At 50.1% G+C, this 11,982-nt stretch overlaps 4 protein-coding genes across 4 annotated transcripts; 2 read left to right on the top strand and 2 right to left on the bottom strand.

The window, feature by feature from the left end:
• Positions 1 to 272: 272 nt before the first annotated feature.
• Positions 273 to 3,191, top strand: J7T55_009667 (uncharacterized protein; the record flags this gene model as incomplete). The annotated part of the gene is made up of 7 exons (XM_053135914.1): positions 273 to 277; positions 332 to 445; positions 494 to 1,622; positions 1,684 to 1,735; positions 1,798 to 1,880; positions 1,939 to 2,063; positions 2,369 to 3,191. 7 exons carry the CDS (start codon positions 273 to 275, stop codon positions 3,189 to 3,191), a joined length of 2,331 nt encoding a protein of 776 aa, XP_052986427.1.
• A 247-nt stretch (positions 3,192 to 3,438) lies between these two features.
• Positions 3,439 to 5,122, bottom strand: J7T55_009666 (uncharacterized protein; the record flags this gene model as incomplete). Its single annotated transcript, XM_053135913.1, has 4 exons — positions 3,439 to 3,776; positions 3,829 to 4,008; positions 4,076 to 4,634; positions 4,721 to 5,122. 4 exons carry the CDS (start codon positions 5,120 to 5,122, stop codon positions 3,439 to 3,441), a joined length of 1,479 nt encoding a protein of 492 aa, XP_052986426.1.
• A 1,650-nt stretch (positions 5,123 to 6,772) lies between these two features.
• J7T55_009665 (catalytic LigB subunit of aromatic ring-opening dioxygenase) lies at positions 6,773 to 9,302 on the bottom strand (the record flags this gene model as incomplete). Its single annotated transcript, XM_053135912.1, has 3 exons — positions 6,773 to 7,843; positions 8,486 to 9,154; positions 9,210 to 9,302. 3 exons carry the CDS (start codon positions 9,300 to 9,302, stop codon positions 6,773 to 6,775), a joined length of 1,833 nt encoding a protein of 610 aa, XP_052986425.1.
• Positions 9,303 to 10,049: 747 nt separating this feature from the next.
• On the top strand, positions 10,050 to 11,970 carry J7T55_009664 (alpha/beta-hydrolase; the record flags this gene model as incomplete). Its single annotated transcript, XM_053135911.1, has 3 exons — positions 10,050 to 10,252; positions 10,316 to 11,812; positions 11,883 to 11,970. 3 exons carry the CDS (start codon positions 10,050 to 10,052, stop codon positions 11,968 to 11,970), a joined length of 1,788 nt encoding a protein of 595 aa, XP_052986424.1.
• Positions 11,971 to 11,982: the final 12 nt, after the last annotated feature.

Genomic DNA, 11,982 nt, shown 5'->3' with positions numbered 1-11,982 from the left:
ATCTGCACTAAGAAGAGATTGCCAAAATATGGCAGACTACTCCGTCGAGAAGTCTGCCAACACCAGCTCGACCCCATTTCAATGCTCTCATTGCCAGCGCGCGTTTGCCAGACTGGATCACCTCAGTCGGCACGTTCGAGTCCGTACGTAGTCACCTGTCTGCCTCTACCTCAGATGAAAGTTAAGGTTGATTCTCTCAAAAGATACACAAGAAAAACCTTATCCTTGTCGTGTCTGTGGCAAGCGATTTGCAAGAGCGTAGGTCTTCCAAAATGGCGTGCACCTGTCCTTGCCAAGTGAACTTTTGTTTGTCGGCTAAACCAATCCGCAGCGACCTTGTCAAGCGACACACCGCTCAGCATGAGGCGAGGGCTGTCAGGAACAGTGACTCAGTCCGTGCTGCTTCATCCAATCCCGGGCGAAGGGTTGTCCAGGCTTGCAAAGCGTGCGTTGCATCGAAACTGAAGTGCAGTGATGGCAAGCCATGTCCTAGATGCTTGCGCAAAGGTGTCACCTGCGAGGTTGATGATACGATTCCATACATGAGCTCGAGTATTGATTTGGACGGAGACAGCGTGCAAATCTCCGACGCAACCGAAATTGGCAGTGAAAGGGATGATAGTATCGTTGTCCATCAGGTCGACTCGCGGTTGCGTGGATCAAACACCAAATTTATCACGCCCATATCAGAGCAGGCAACGAGGCACCCTGATTCGACTATAGCAAGGACTGCACAAAACCAGCAAACCTATGTGGAAGATGATTCTGTGCGCTCATTGGAAGACGTCTCATCCACGGGTGTAGGAACGGGAACCATGGGCTCCCAAGACTACGCAGAGAGGACGATAGAGTCCGGGCTTCATGATCTCCCACAAGAGTACGGCGCATCCACTCGCAGCTATGGTGAGGTGTTGAGAGACATACTTGGCTCATCGGCCGCAACACCAGTTGACCTTGAGGATGTGATGATGGGCGAGACGGGGGACAATATCTGGGACCAGTGTTTGGATTCTGGTCAACCATTTGCTGACCTGACCGAGTTCTCATTCATTGACCTAGCTCCATTCGATATGGAGCAGACTTTACCTATGACCCTGGGCAGGCCTGCGAGAACTGACGGTCAAGAGAATACCGCATCTTTTGAACAAGCGGCCTCAGCTGCTGCGACGCAGGCTTTTCAATTGTCTGGCTGGAATTGGGGTCCGAGTCCAGAAGACAGTGAAAGTGCAGAAACAACAAATCTCATCCTGCCCCCGGGTGACCCGCGGCCGGAGGGGGTTGATCCTCATTTCATACCACAACATTCCGCGCTTTTGGGAGCAACACACCGGAACCGACTGCTCTCGATGCTATTGAACCACTGTGAAAAGAAACAGTGGGTTCAGATTGCCTCAACATTCCCTTCTGAGCAGTTCCTAAATCAACTGCTGCAAGTTTTCTTTGCTCTTCAGGGGAGGGATACTCTCTCGTGGTTTCACCTGCCTACTGTTCACATGAAAAACCTACGAGTAGAATGTTTGACGGCGATGGTAGGCGCGGCAGCCTGCTTCTCCCTAAATCGATCTGTGCAACGCTTTGGCTATGTCTTACCGGAGATGGTTCGATTTGCTGTCATTGACCAAGTGAGTTGACATACCTACTCGTCTGAGTTTATCGACCGGAAATGCTGACTAGCACCGGAAGTGGTGTCGAGATAACAGCACCTCAAGAGACTTGCAACTACTGAACTCCATGTGTACGGTCCTCAAATCCGAGATTGTTTTTGTTGTTTTGCGTGCCTAATTCCTCGATGACTAGTGACTGCGACGACTCTCCAATCTTGGAGCGGCAACAAGCGTCAGGCAGAGATCGGAGAGGGCAATTCTCAGACTGTCATCACCGTAAGTTGTGTGAGTCATCAAATTATATTGTCCTTTCGTTGACATTCCCTCTACACAGATCATCAGGCGTTCTCGATGGCTTCGGAAAGACCATTATAGAGCAGTTTATCCGATGTCAGACGATCAAGGCGCAGATCTCGATCGCAAATGGCGACTATGGGTAGATCAGGAGTCAAAGAAACGGTGCGTCCGATCATACATATGCGATGCATTCTAAAGTAAAACTGTTGACAATTTTTGAGCAGACTTATTTATAGAGCTTTCTGCCTTGACGCACAGCTATCAATGACGAACCATGTCAATCCACTCATGTCGTACGCTGAGGTTCGCGTTCCGTTTCCCGATGCAGATCCAATGTGGAGAGCTACTTCGGCGGAGGGTTGGAAGGCAGCGTGTTTACGCGCTGAAAAGTCGCCAGGGAAGCATCCTCCCACTCTTTGCGATTCCGTTCGAATTTGCATTGGCGAAGTCAAACAATCAAAGCTCAGTATTGAGGCAACACTTTACACCTTGTATGGGCTTTGGGCTCTCGTGTGGGAGCAACAGCAATTCCAAGACACAATGCAATCTGGTGACGCGATTTCGGAGGACGAGATACACGATATGCCCAACTTGATGCTGCCATCACGACGCGAGCCGCTGTTGAAAGCCTTGAACGCTCTCCGCGTGAGACTGTCATCGATTCAGGGAGAGGATGAAAGATCTTCTACTGCAGAACCCATGTTGGTATTAGAGTACTTAAGCATGGCCCTTCATGTCCCGCTTCAAGGACTCCACGCATTTGCTGGACGGGACGGGGAGCGCGAGGCGCGACGAATCTACCCGTTGTTGCAGGAGTGGGTGCAGAGTAGAGAAGCACGGCAAGGAATATGGCACGCTGGTCAGGTCTTCAGCGCCGCCAAAGCCCATTCTAGCAGGGACATGCGCGATCTGCGTGTCATGTTGGTCTATCAGGCGAGCATCACTCTTTGGGTCTACGGGGTCATCAAGAAAGCATCTCGTGGGCCGTCTCGCTCCCTTCACACAGAGGAGTTTGGTCCAGACAGCATCGTATGGCTTGATGGGGAGGAAAAAAGAGCCGCTGTGCGGAAGTTCATCGCCATTGCTGAAGGCGTGCCTGCTCTCAGAGATGTTGTTGACGGCTTAGGCGAGGGCCCAATCTGTTTAGTTGAGAACGCCAGTTCAACTATGGAGGCGGCGATCCACATTCTGCAGAGGCCTCTCGACGATAAAGATGGGGCTCAACTTCCTCTCGTGGAAAGCGTCACGAAACTGATGTCCGAGATTGCCAAGGTTGCGAATATTTTATGAGCAGATTATCATCCAATAATCACGTCCATCAGTGCCTCATATGCAACGCAATGTTTTGGAATGAACAACTATCACAGACGCTTTGATCAATTGATAGCCATTCCCAGTCTTTCGAACAAGTCTAACAATTCTTGTACGACACTCGCACGCTACTAGTATTGATTGCATTATCCTCCAGTGCTTACAGGTCAAGTAACTTTACTGTACACCATGAGAAGTCGATCAAACGTTCAGGATTGTTTCCATTTTACCTCCAAACCCTCCCATAGCCTATCCACCCAACATAACCCAATCCATATGTCATGAGTCCCACGGTGGGCAAAATGTACACAATCGCACCAAGAATAATCCCCTGCTCGAAGAAGCCCCACGCACCCGATGGCAGCTGGTCCGTGGGCTTGAGAGGCTTCTGTGCGACTTGGTCAAACGAGTCTGCTTTGTCAAGAAGGCTCGAAATCAAATGGCTCCTCGGGCCTGGAACGACCTCTGGGCTTGGTAGCTCAAACATCTCACGCGTATATCTGGTGCGTAGGCTCGTTGGGTAGTCTTTGGGAGCCATTGGCCCGACTGGATATTTCTTAATCACTGTTGTTTCGAATGTCGCACATTACATATGCAAAGGTGAAAGTGATCTTACCACTCAACTGGGCTGGAATATGATTCACATAGGTGACTTGGCTGTCTATGTATTGGGACAAGTACTTGGCCTCGCGATGAGCGCTGAAGAGGTAAAGTCCTCCGACAGGAGCTGACGTCTGTGCCTCTGTGCTGAGGAAGTCGATAGCGTCGTCGAGGCTCGTGACCTTGGAGAAGATGACTGCGCAAGAGCCAGATAACTTGTGGCATGACAATTGGCACTTCCTGTTCGATACACAGTCAGCAACCTTCCAAGGGTGGGTTGAAAAGAAATTGTCCATGCCTGTCAAGGATTTGCAAAATGCCCCGAGAGTATTCGCCTCCAACGAAAGCAGCCTCGCCATTTTTCACCTGCTGATCGAGCAGTGTGGACCCTGTGTCCTTCGCAATTGTCGCTCGGCTCTTCGCTCGCGGTTGGTCTCCAGGAAAACCCCTTCCCACAACCCCTGTGAGCTCTTGAGACACCGCTTCTTTGAACTCTCGAGAAACAAATTCATTGACAAGCACCAGGTCCACTGCATAGCTACTGCCACCACCAAACATCAATCTCGATGCAACAATCTCTTTGGCGGCCAGCTTTATGTCGCTTGTTCTGTCCACCAACGCAATGTTCCGATATGCTGGTGACAGCAAAACTCGTTGAGCGGAGATGTTGTTTTGGTTCAGAGCGTTCTGGTCAACAATTAAGCATTGGCTGAGCACTTCTATGGGTGCCCGGGAAGATACCGCACCGAATGCGTCTCGGTCCAGGGACTTATCGATGATATGTCCCAACAAGGCGGCTGTCTTTGAAATTGTATAATCCAGCTAACAAATGGAGAAAGTAATTAGCTTCGATGCTTCATGTTAGCCCACATAGAATGTCGGCCAGAATTAGGGTCTTGATCACAAACTTCGACAATTACACAACTTCCAGCCTCGAGTGCTGCACTCAGTGCGCTGACAAAATTGTACAACAGATTGAATGAATTTGGAATGATATACGTCAAGGCGATTGGCTTTCGTCTATTTTCGTTGCTCTTCTTCTTTACGAGACTGTACTCCAACTCGAGGTCCTGCTGGAAGTTCAAAAGGTCGTAGTGGTTACGGAGCTCAATGAGTGCGCTCGCGAAGACAATCTGGGCCTCTGCTGTGGAGCAGCCATCGTCGAATTTCGCGGCTTCTAGAAAAGCTCCACGGTGCTTGATAAGTGCACTATGGAACGAAAGGAACAGCCGTTGCCGGACTCGGAGATATCCCAAGCGACCGTCTATAGCTCCACCTGATACCCGCGAGAGCACAGCGGCGTCAGACATGGTAAAAGGTTGGTTGATGATACCGCGATTCGAATTTCAGGTGAGAAGTTTGTTCCTGGCTGAATGACGGAGAAACAAAATGACCTGCCTGTGAGTTTGTCAACATCTGAATTACCATTGACTGCGTTTGATTACGCGCGAATGTGTCCACGGGTAGGCACCTACTTAACATAATTACTGGGGACCTTTTATCACGTATCTGATTGCCATCCATCTACCAATTTTTTATGCTCTTCACCATTGACGTGTGGAGGGGGCAATGACAGTTCGCCACTTTATTTCACTTAGGCCCAAATCGCCTGGGGGATGGTCTACTGATGCATGCCGCCTGCCTCTTTCCCTAATCGAGCCCCGCCCTCACTTCTAACATCGAGGGATGCTGACTTTGCCCGAGGCAAACGTGCACATTGGTTCTTGGGTCAGTTAGGTAATGCATCGGAACAGTCCTGCTTCCCATTTCATGGCGGGAGGGAGGGGGTGGAGAAGCATGCAGAGCCGACACGCCTTGTCCCCCTCCGCATTCTTCCCGAGAGGCTGCCCGCATCGCTTCCGAGAATCGCCTGCCGCGCTGGCGGTGTCTGTGAACTCTCCGGCTGTTGAATCCCGTCAGGATTAGGAAGGTAACTAGTGCATAAGGTGCAGTACAGGAACAGTCAAGCATTACTTTCGGAATTACAGCTCGGAGACCGCACTCTCCCTGCCTTTCAGCATCTCTAGGTTGAAGCCGAGATTCGTGTCGCTGCTCACAATGGCTGGATCAATTACTCCTCCTTGTTCAAGTATCGTTTCACTGCAAACTCGTTACATAATATTACCTTTCAAGAATACCTGAAGAGATTGCTCAAGCTAGAGCTACCTGACTTTCATCGCCGTCAGCTTATTACATTGAACTACGCAGGATGTCGTCTACTTCCGCAACCACTACGACAATTCGATCTAGCCGATCCGCCCGCTCTGTCGAGCCCGTTATCTTGAGGGAAGTCTCTAATGATCTCAATGCGGAGACAGCCGATACAGGATCTCAGAAAGAAGATGAGGCAGACGACGCATATCTCCCTGCCAACCACGGCGTAACGGGTCATGAGAGCGACACAAACCCACCCAACTGGTTGACGAACCACCGACGGATGCCACCTCATCGACAACCGGTAAGGAACCCCGATTGGGACGCTATAGGGGGGCCATTGCCAATCAGAATATTCATGTGGGACATGTTTTCCGGTTGTCAGTTGCTGCAGGTAGGTCTTATTTTCAAATTCTTCTTTACTAAGGTCTTGGTGCTAAGTTTTCATTCCAGTGGGGATACTCGGCTGCGAGAGCTGCAGGACTGCATGATCGGGGGATGTGTATGTACAAGATTGGCAATGAATGGTGAGACTAGATATCGCGGTTTGATATAATTATGAATGCTCTTAAATCGACATATATTCATGTCAATTTACGCATAGTTGTCAAGAAGCAATTCAGTGACCACATCGGCTTTAAACATCGCCAACCTATTGACATGCAATCTCTCTGACGTTTTCCCATTCAATGCAACACTTCTGAAATTCGGGCACTGTTACTGCATATCTGATGACTCTGAACATATTTAACAGAACATTAAAAGCCCAACATAAGCGAATAGTGCCTTCTCATGTTGGTCTTCTATTATTGACGGCTCTTCGCTAAAGCCCAGTCGTAGCCTTTGAGCAGCAAATACAATGTCTCCAGCCTGGGCACACTGACCCCTCTGTCTTTCGCCTCCTTGACCACCTCGCCAACAATGCCTTCGACTTCCATCGGCCTACCAGCCACAATATCAGCTAGCATGCTTGGTTCCACCCCCGGCCACTTCCTAGCTTTGCTGCGCGCAAGCTGCGCACTGATTGTGTCTTCTGTAACATGGTTGCCGTAGCCAGAAGCGGCAGCCACAGACACTACCTCGCGCATCGATTCGACAATGAATTCTTGTGCTAGATCCGGGGAAGCCTGGAGAAACTCTAGGTCCCGACATCGAGATAGCGCGCAGATCGGGTTCCAGGTCGCATTAGCCACGAGTTTCTTCCAGCGCTCGATCTGCACTTCTTCGTGGATCGCCACGTCCGCACCAGCTGCTTCTATCAGATTGGAAAATGACTTGATGTTTTCATGGTCGAGTGGTGTTGTGCTAGAAGCAGGATAGATGCCGATATGTAACACTTGTGTCTCCGTGTGTGAATATATGCCTGGGTTTGTCTGTGTCACAGGCAGATACGTGACGCCGGAGATTATGGTATTATCGGGGAAGGCTTCATGGTAGATTTGCTCGACCCCAATTCCATTTTGTATAACTACGATGCTCGTGTGGCCTCTTTGAACAGCCGGATGTATCAACGATGGCGGAGACTGCGTTGTGCTTCTGCTGCTGATGGCTTTTGTGCACACAAGTATGAAGTCAAATGGGCTGCTGTTGATTTGAACTCCGACTGCCTCCTGCGCAGATTTGACGATAGTAGGGCGAAAGGTATGCGTTCCAAAGATAGTCGACTGGACGGTGAAACCGTTGAGTTTGGCGGTCTCGTACGTCGAACGACATACACATGTGACGTCTGCGCCAGCCTTTTGAAGTAAAAAGGCATATACTGTTCCGACGCTACCGGCGCCAAATATCATTATACGCGTCATTTTCAAACTGTACTTAATAGAGATGACAGCGCACAGGGTCAGACTGGAGGGAAAATGCTTGGCCTTGAGAGAGAACTGACAGAGTGAGATATCTGGCGCGTATCAGGAAGAAAGAAAAACTTACATACATACCACATGACTTCAAGACTTATTTACGCATAAAACAATACAAGTCATTGTTAATGAATGTGATCAGCCTATCTTTCAGTATTTCCGACTCGGATACATAGCGGGCAACGGGAAACCCGAGCCGGAGAACGATTAGTTGAGAGGTGTATCCACAAAGGGGGAGAGAAAAATTGTACATGGCTTGGACGCCGTATGACACACTGAGAACCTGGAGCCCGTGGAGAGGAAATTTATCTGGAAAAAGTTCCTGAACTTTAGGTTTCCCCAGGGGCGAATTGTGGATGATATTCTTTTGTCCATATTCAGAATGCGATTTAGAGCAAGGACTTGCGATTGGACTACATAGCGGTGTGATCACATCTGATATTTGTAGAAGAATCATAGATATTGTCAAAGTGAATGTATACAAGTACCAAATTCATTTTCTTGACACGAAACCTTGAACCGCCCAACCTCTTGGCCATTGCCCAATAGTGAATTGGGATTCACACTGTGTCCGCTGTTTGACCATTAGCGTACGGGTCTCATATGGAGAACATGTCCAGACGGGGAATTGCAGCCAGCAAGTAAGGAAGTGTTGTCACTTACCAGTTCCCAGGCCTCCGCTCCCAGAACGGCCTTTGATCCTCGATCGTCTGGCTCTCCGATGGTACCGGCTATGAAGCAGGCAGAGACGTAATGTTCATCCGTCCCGTGGGCTTCGCGAAAGTACGGGTTTTTCATCAACCTCGCAACTCCACGACGCAATTCCGGTCCTCCGCCATTCCTACAAATGACATCCTCTAGTGATTGACGAAACTCGAGGCTGTCTTCGTCTGGAGGATGCTCCATGGCAAAGTTGTCCTTGTACTTGAGCATGTAACTCCATTCTGCACGATATAGGTTGTGTGTACCCCCACCGGATCCTACGAAAAGGTACTTCTCGCCTCGCAGCTCTCGCAGAGCAGTCCCGAGCCGCGTGTGGAAAATTGGGTCAAAGTAGCTGTTCTGCGAAATGATAGTAGTTGGCGGGCACTTGTCACCAAACATTCCGATGAGTATTGGGAATGTGTCAATCATCCATTCGAATTTTGGTTCCTCTTCGGCCTCAATGCCAGCGGCCTTGAGCATCTCGATAACACGGCGGGACGTATCGAGGTCCGGATTAGGCTTCCAGCCTGCCCAATGCTTGGGGTGGGTGTTGGTGAGAGGCATGAAGGTCGGTGAAGGATTCGTTGCTACCTTGACCTTTTCACCTTCTGAGTTCCAATGGGCTCCCTATCGGGCGGGTCAGACGTCATTCAGCAGAGGTATAAGTGGATATGTCACGCACCATGATGATGACCCCCTTAACTCCGTGTCTCAAAGCATCCTGCCCCAACTTCCTCCAGTAATCTCTGATTCTTGAATCTTCCCCCAATAGCATCGTAGTGCCATGAGATAGGAAGTGGACCGGTGCAAGACCTTCTGGCCGTCAGCAAGTTTCGGACTATGGATATGTGCGACTTGCCTGTCATTGTGATATAAATTAGTGAGGATGGAAGTGGCTACAAAGCGTAACGCTGTGTCCGTTTGAAATTTCGCTGACAAAATCCGAAGACGTCTCGTTGTTCAGTCTACGATGGATCTTCAAAGACATCAACAATTCACAGTGTTAATGATGGTAGATTGTCATAGATCACATCTCCACTCTTTGGAATACTCGAAGTTGTAGACCCGGCACCAAGGCATACGTTACTGTCGACTTGGTCCCGCCAACTTTCCGAAGACCCAAATTTCAGATTAACACGGCAGTGTCTCCCTAGCACAGGCAACCCACGGCATTTCCGGCTCCCGTAGTAAACTGTGCGGGCCCGATGCGAGACTTCAATCGGGCCCTCGTCGGTCCCGAAATCTTGATCCACACTAACACGCCGCGTCCAATTACTCACTAACCAGTGCTCAGAGACGATCTTTTGGTCCATTGAGCCGTACTGCCACGGCAGACATGGTATATCGGTCGACGCCGAGCTCGTAGAATTGTTGATACTGCACCTTGACAGCCTATTGAAACCACTTTTGGAAACTCCCGTGTTCTCGACCAGATAAATATTGACACTTTTTGAACAAGTTTTTGACAAGGGATAGTCGAAGAAACAGTCCATTTCACACAATCAATTCGGAAACAGAAAAAATGCCTAATCCGATCAAACATGACATTCTCACAGTCGATAAAGTTTCGTTCCCTTACATCTTAGAGCAGAATGTGACGGTGACACCGAAGACCGTCAGAAAAGGAGGTCTTATTCGATGCAATGTCTTCCGGCCCAAGACTACTGATAGAGTTCCTGTCATTATGACCTACGGGCCGTACGGGAAGGACACGCACACCTCAGAGTGAGTCAAGTCAACCATGCCCTTCGACATCAGCAGCGCCTTCAGAACTGACACACCACGCAGGTTCCTGCCTCACTCTTACGAAGACATAAACCCAAAGCAGAAATCTGAACATGCCTGCTTCGAGGTTCCAGACCCTAAGTACTGGACCTCGCAAGGCTTCGCAGTTGTACGTGCCGACGAGATTGGCAGTGGGCAATCGCCAGGGTTCTTGGACCCCATGTCAGCCCAAACCTCGGACGCTTTTGCAGAGCTTATAGAATGGGCTGCCGACCAGCCATGGTCTACCGGGAGGGTTGGGCTTCTTGGTATAAGCTACTACGCCGGTAGCCAATGGAGAGTCGCTGCGCGTCGCCCTCGTGGTCTTGCCTGCATTATTCCGTACGAGGGTATGGCCGACTATTACCGCGACCGTTGCCGCCATGGTGGAATCTTGCTGGAACCCTTCCTCCAGTTCTGGATGGGGAAACATGCTAGACTTAACCAGTACGGTTTCCCCGGGCGCTCCAAGATCCAGCGAGGTCCCGACACTATCGAAGGCGACCTCAGCGTAGAGGAATTAGAGGAGAACCGAGCCGACCAGGACATCGACAACTTGCATGCATTCTTCCGAGATGACGAATACTATGCCTCTAGGGACTACAATCTCGAAGATATTGAGGTTCCCGTGTTGTCGTTCGGAAACTGGAGCAACATCGTAGTCCATCTCCGCGGCAACATCGAGGGTTACATGCTCGCAGGGTCGCGCTACAAATTCCTCCGGATAGGGAGTGGCCGTCACGATCTGCCTTTCTACTCTGACACAGAGATCGAGGCGCAGAGAAGTTTTCTTTTTGCTTTCCTCAAGGACGATGATTATGCTGGCTGGACAGAGGGGCGGCAACCTAAGGTCACCTACCAGGCTCGAAAGGGCCCATTCGATCACAAGAGCCTTAAGTCTGCCACAGGACAGATGTATCCATGGCGATCTGCGCCAGAGTGGCCGCTGCCTAGTACCAAGTATACCAATTACTACCTGAGCCCCGACCTGACCTGGTCTCCTCAAGTGCCTGCCGTGGAGGTTCACGAGAGGCTCTCGTACCCAGCGATGTCGACTACCAAAGATCCAATTTTCCACCGCTTCACCACTGCTCCGTTTGAGAAGGAGACCGAGATCACCGGCCATATCGTTGCCCACGTCAACGTTTCAGTGACCCGCACACCTGGAGGCACTGTCCCAAAAGACATCGACGTCTTCGTGGTTGTACGCCAGTGGGACGCCGAAGGCAACGAAAGAGTGTTTACTGGCACGATCGGAGACGCGGCAGCTCTGACCAGGGGGTGCCAGAGAGTGAGCTTGCGCAAAGTCAACAAGGAGCACCCACACCACCGTGAATATCGGCCCCATCGAGATTACTTCTCCACGGATGTCCTGCCAGTCATACCTGGGGAGGTTTATCCTGTGGACATTGAAATCTGGCCAACCAACGTCGTGCTGCTGCCTGGTGAACGCATCTCTGTCGAGATTAGCGGGGGAGATACAGGGGGACTCGGACCTTTTACTCATGAAGGCGGAGAGAGGTAAGTGAATAGCCAATTTTGAGGTTTCGTAATTATGATGTTTTTGACTGACTTGTTTTCCTTCTTGCAGGACGCATGAGCGGTTTGGAGGGATGAACCACCTCCACTTTGGACCAAACTACTTGAACTATATTACTCTTCCCATCATCTATAGTTAGATGGTTTCGAGT

The sequence above is a fragment of the Diaporthe amygdali genome (assembly GCF_026229845.1).
Source record: "Diaporthe amygdali strain CAA958 chromosome Unknown NODE_61_length_182076_cov_64_703273, whole genome shotgun sequence".
Taxonomy (NCBI): domain Eukaryota; kingdom Fungi; phylum Ascomycota; class Sordariomycetes; order Diaporthales; family Diaporthaceae; genus Diaporthe; species Diaporthe amygdali.
Note: the sequence above shows the minus strand (reverse complement) of the source record. Positions and strands in the feature narration are given on the sequence as shown.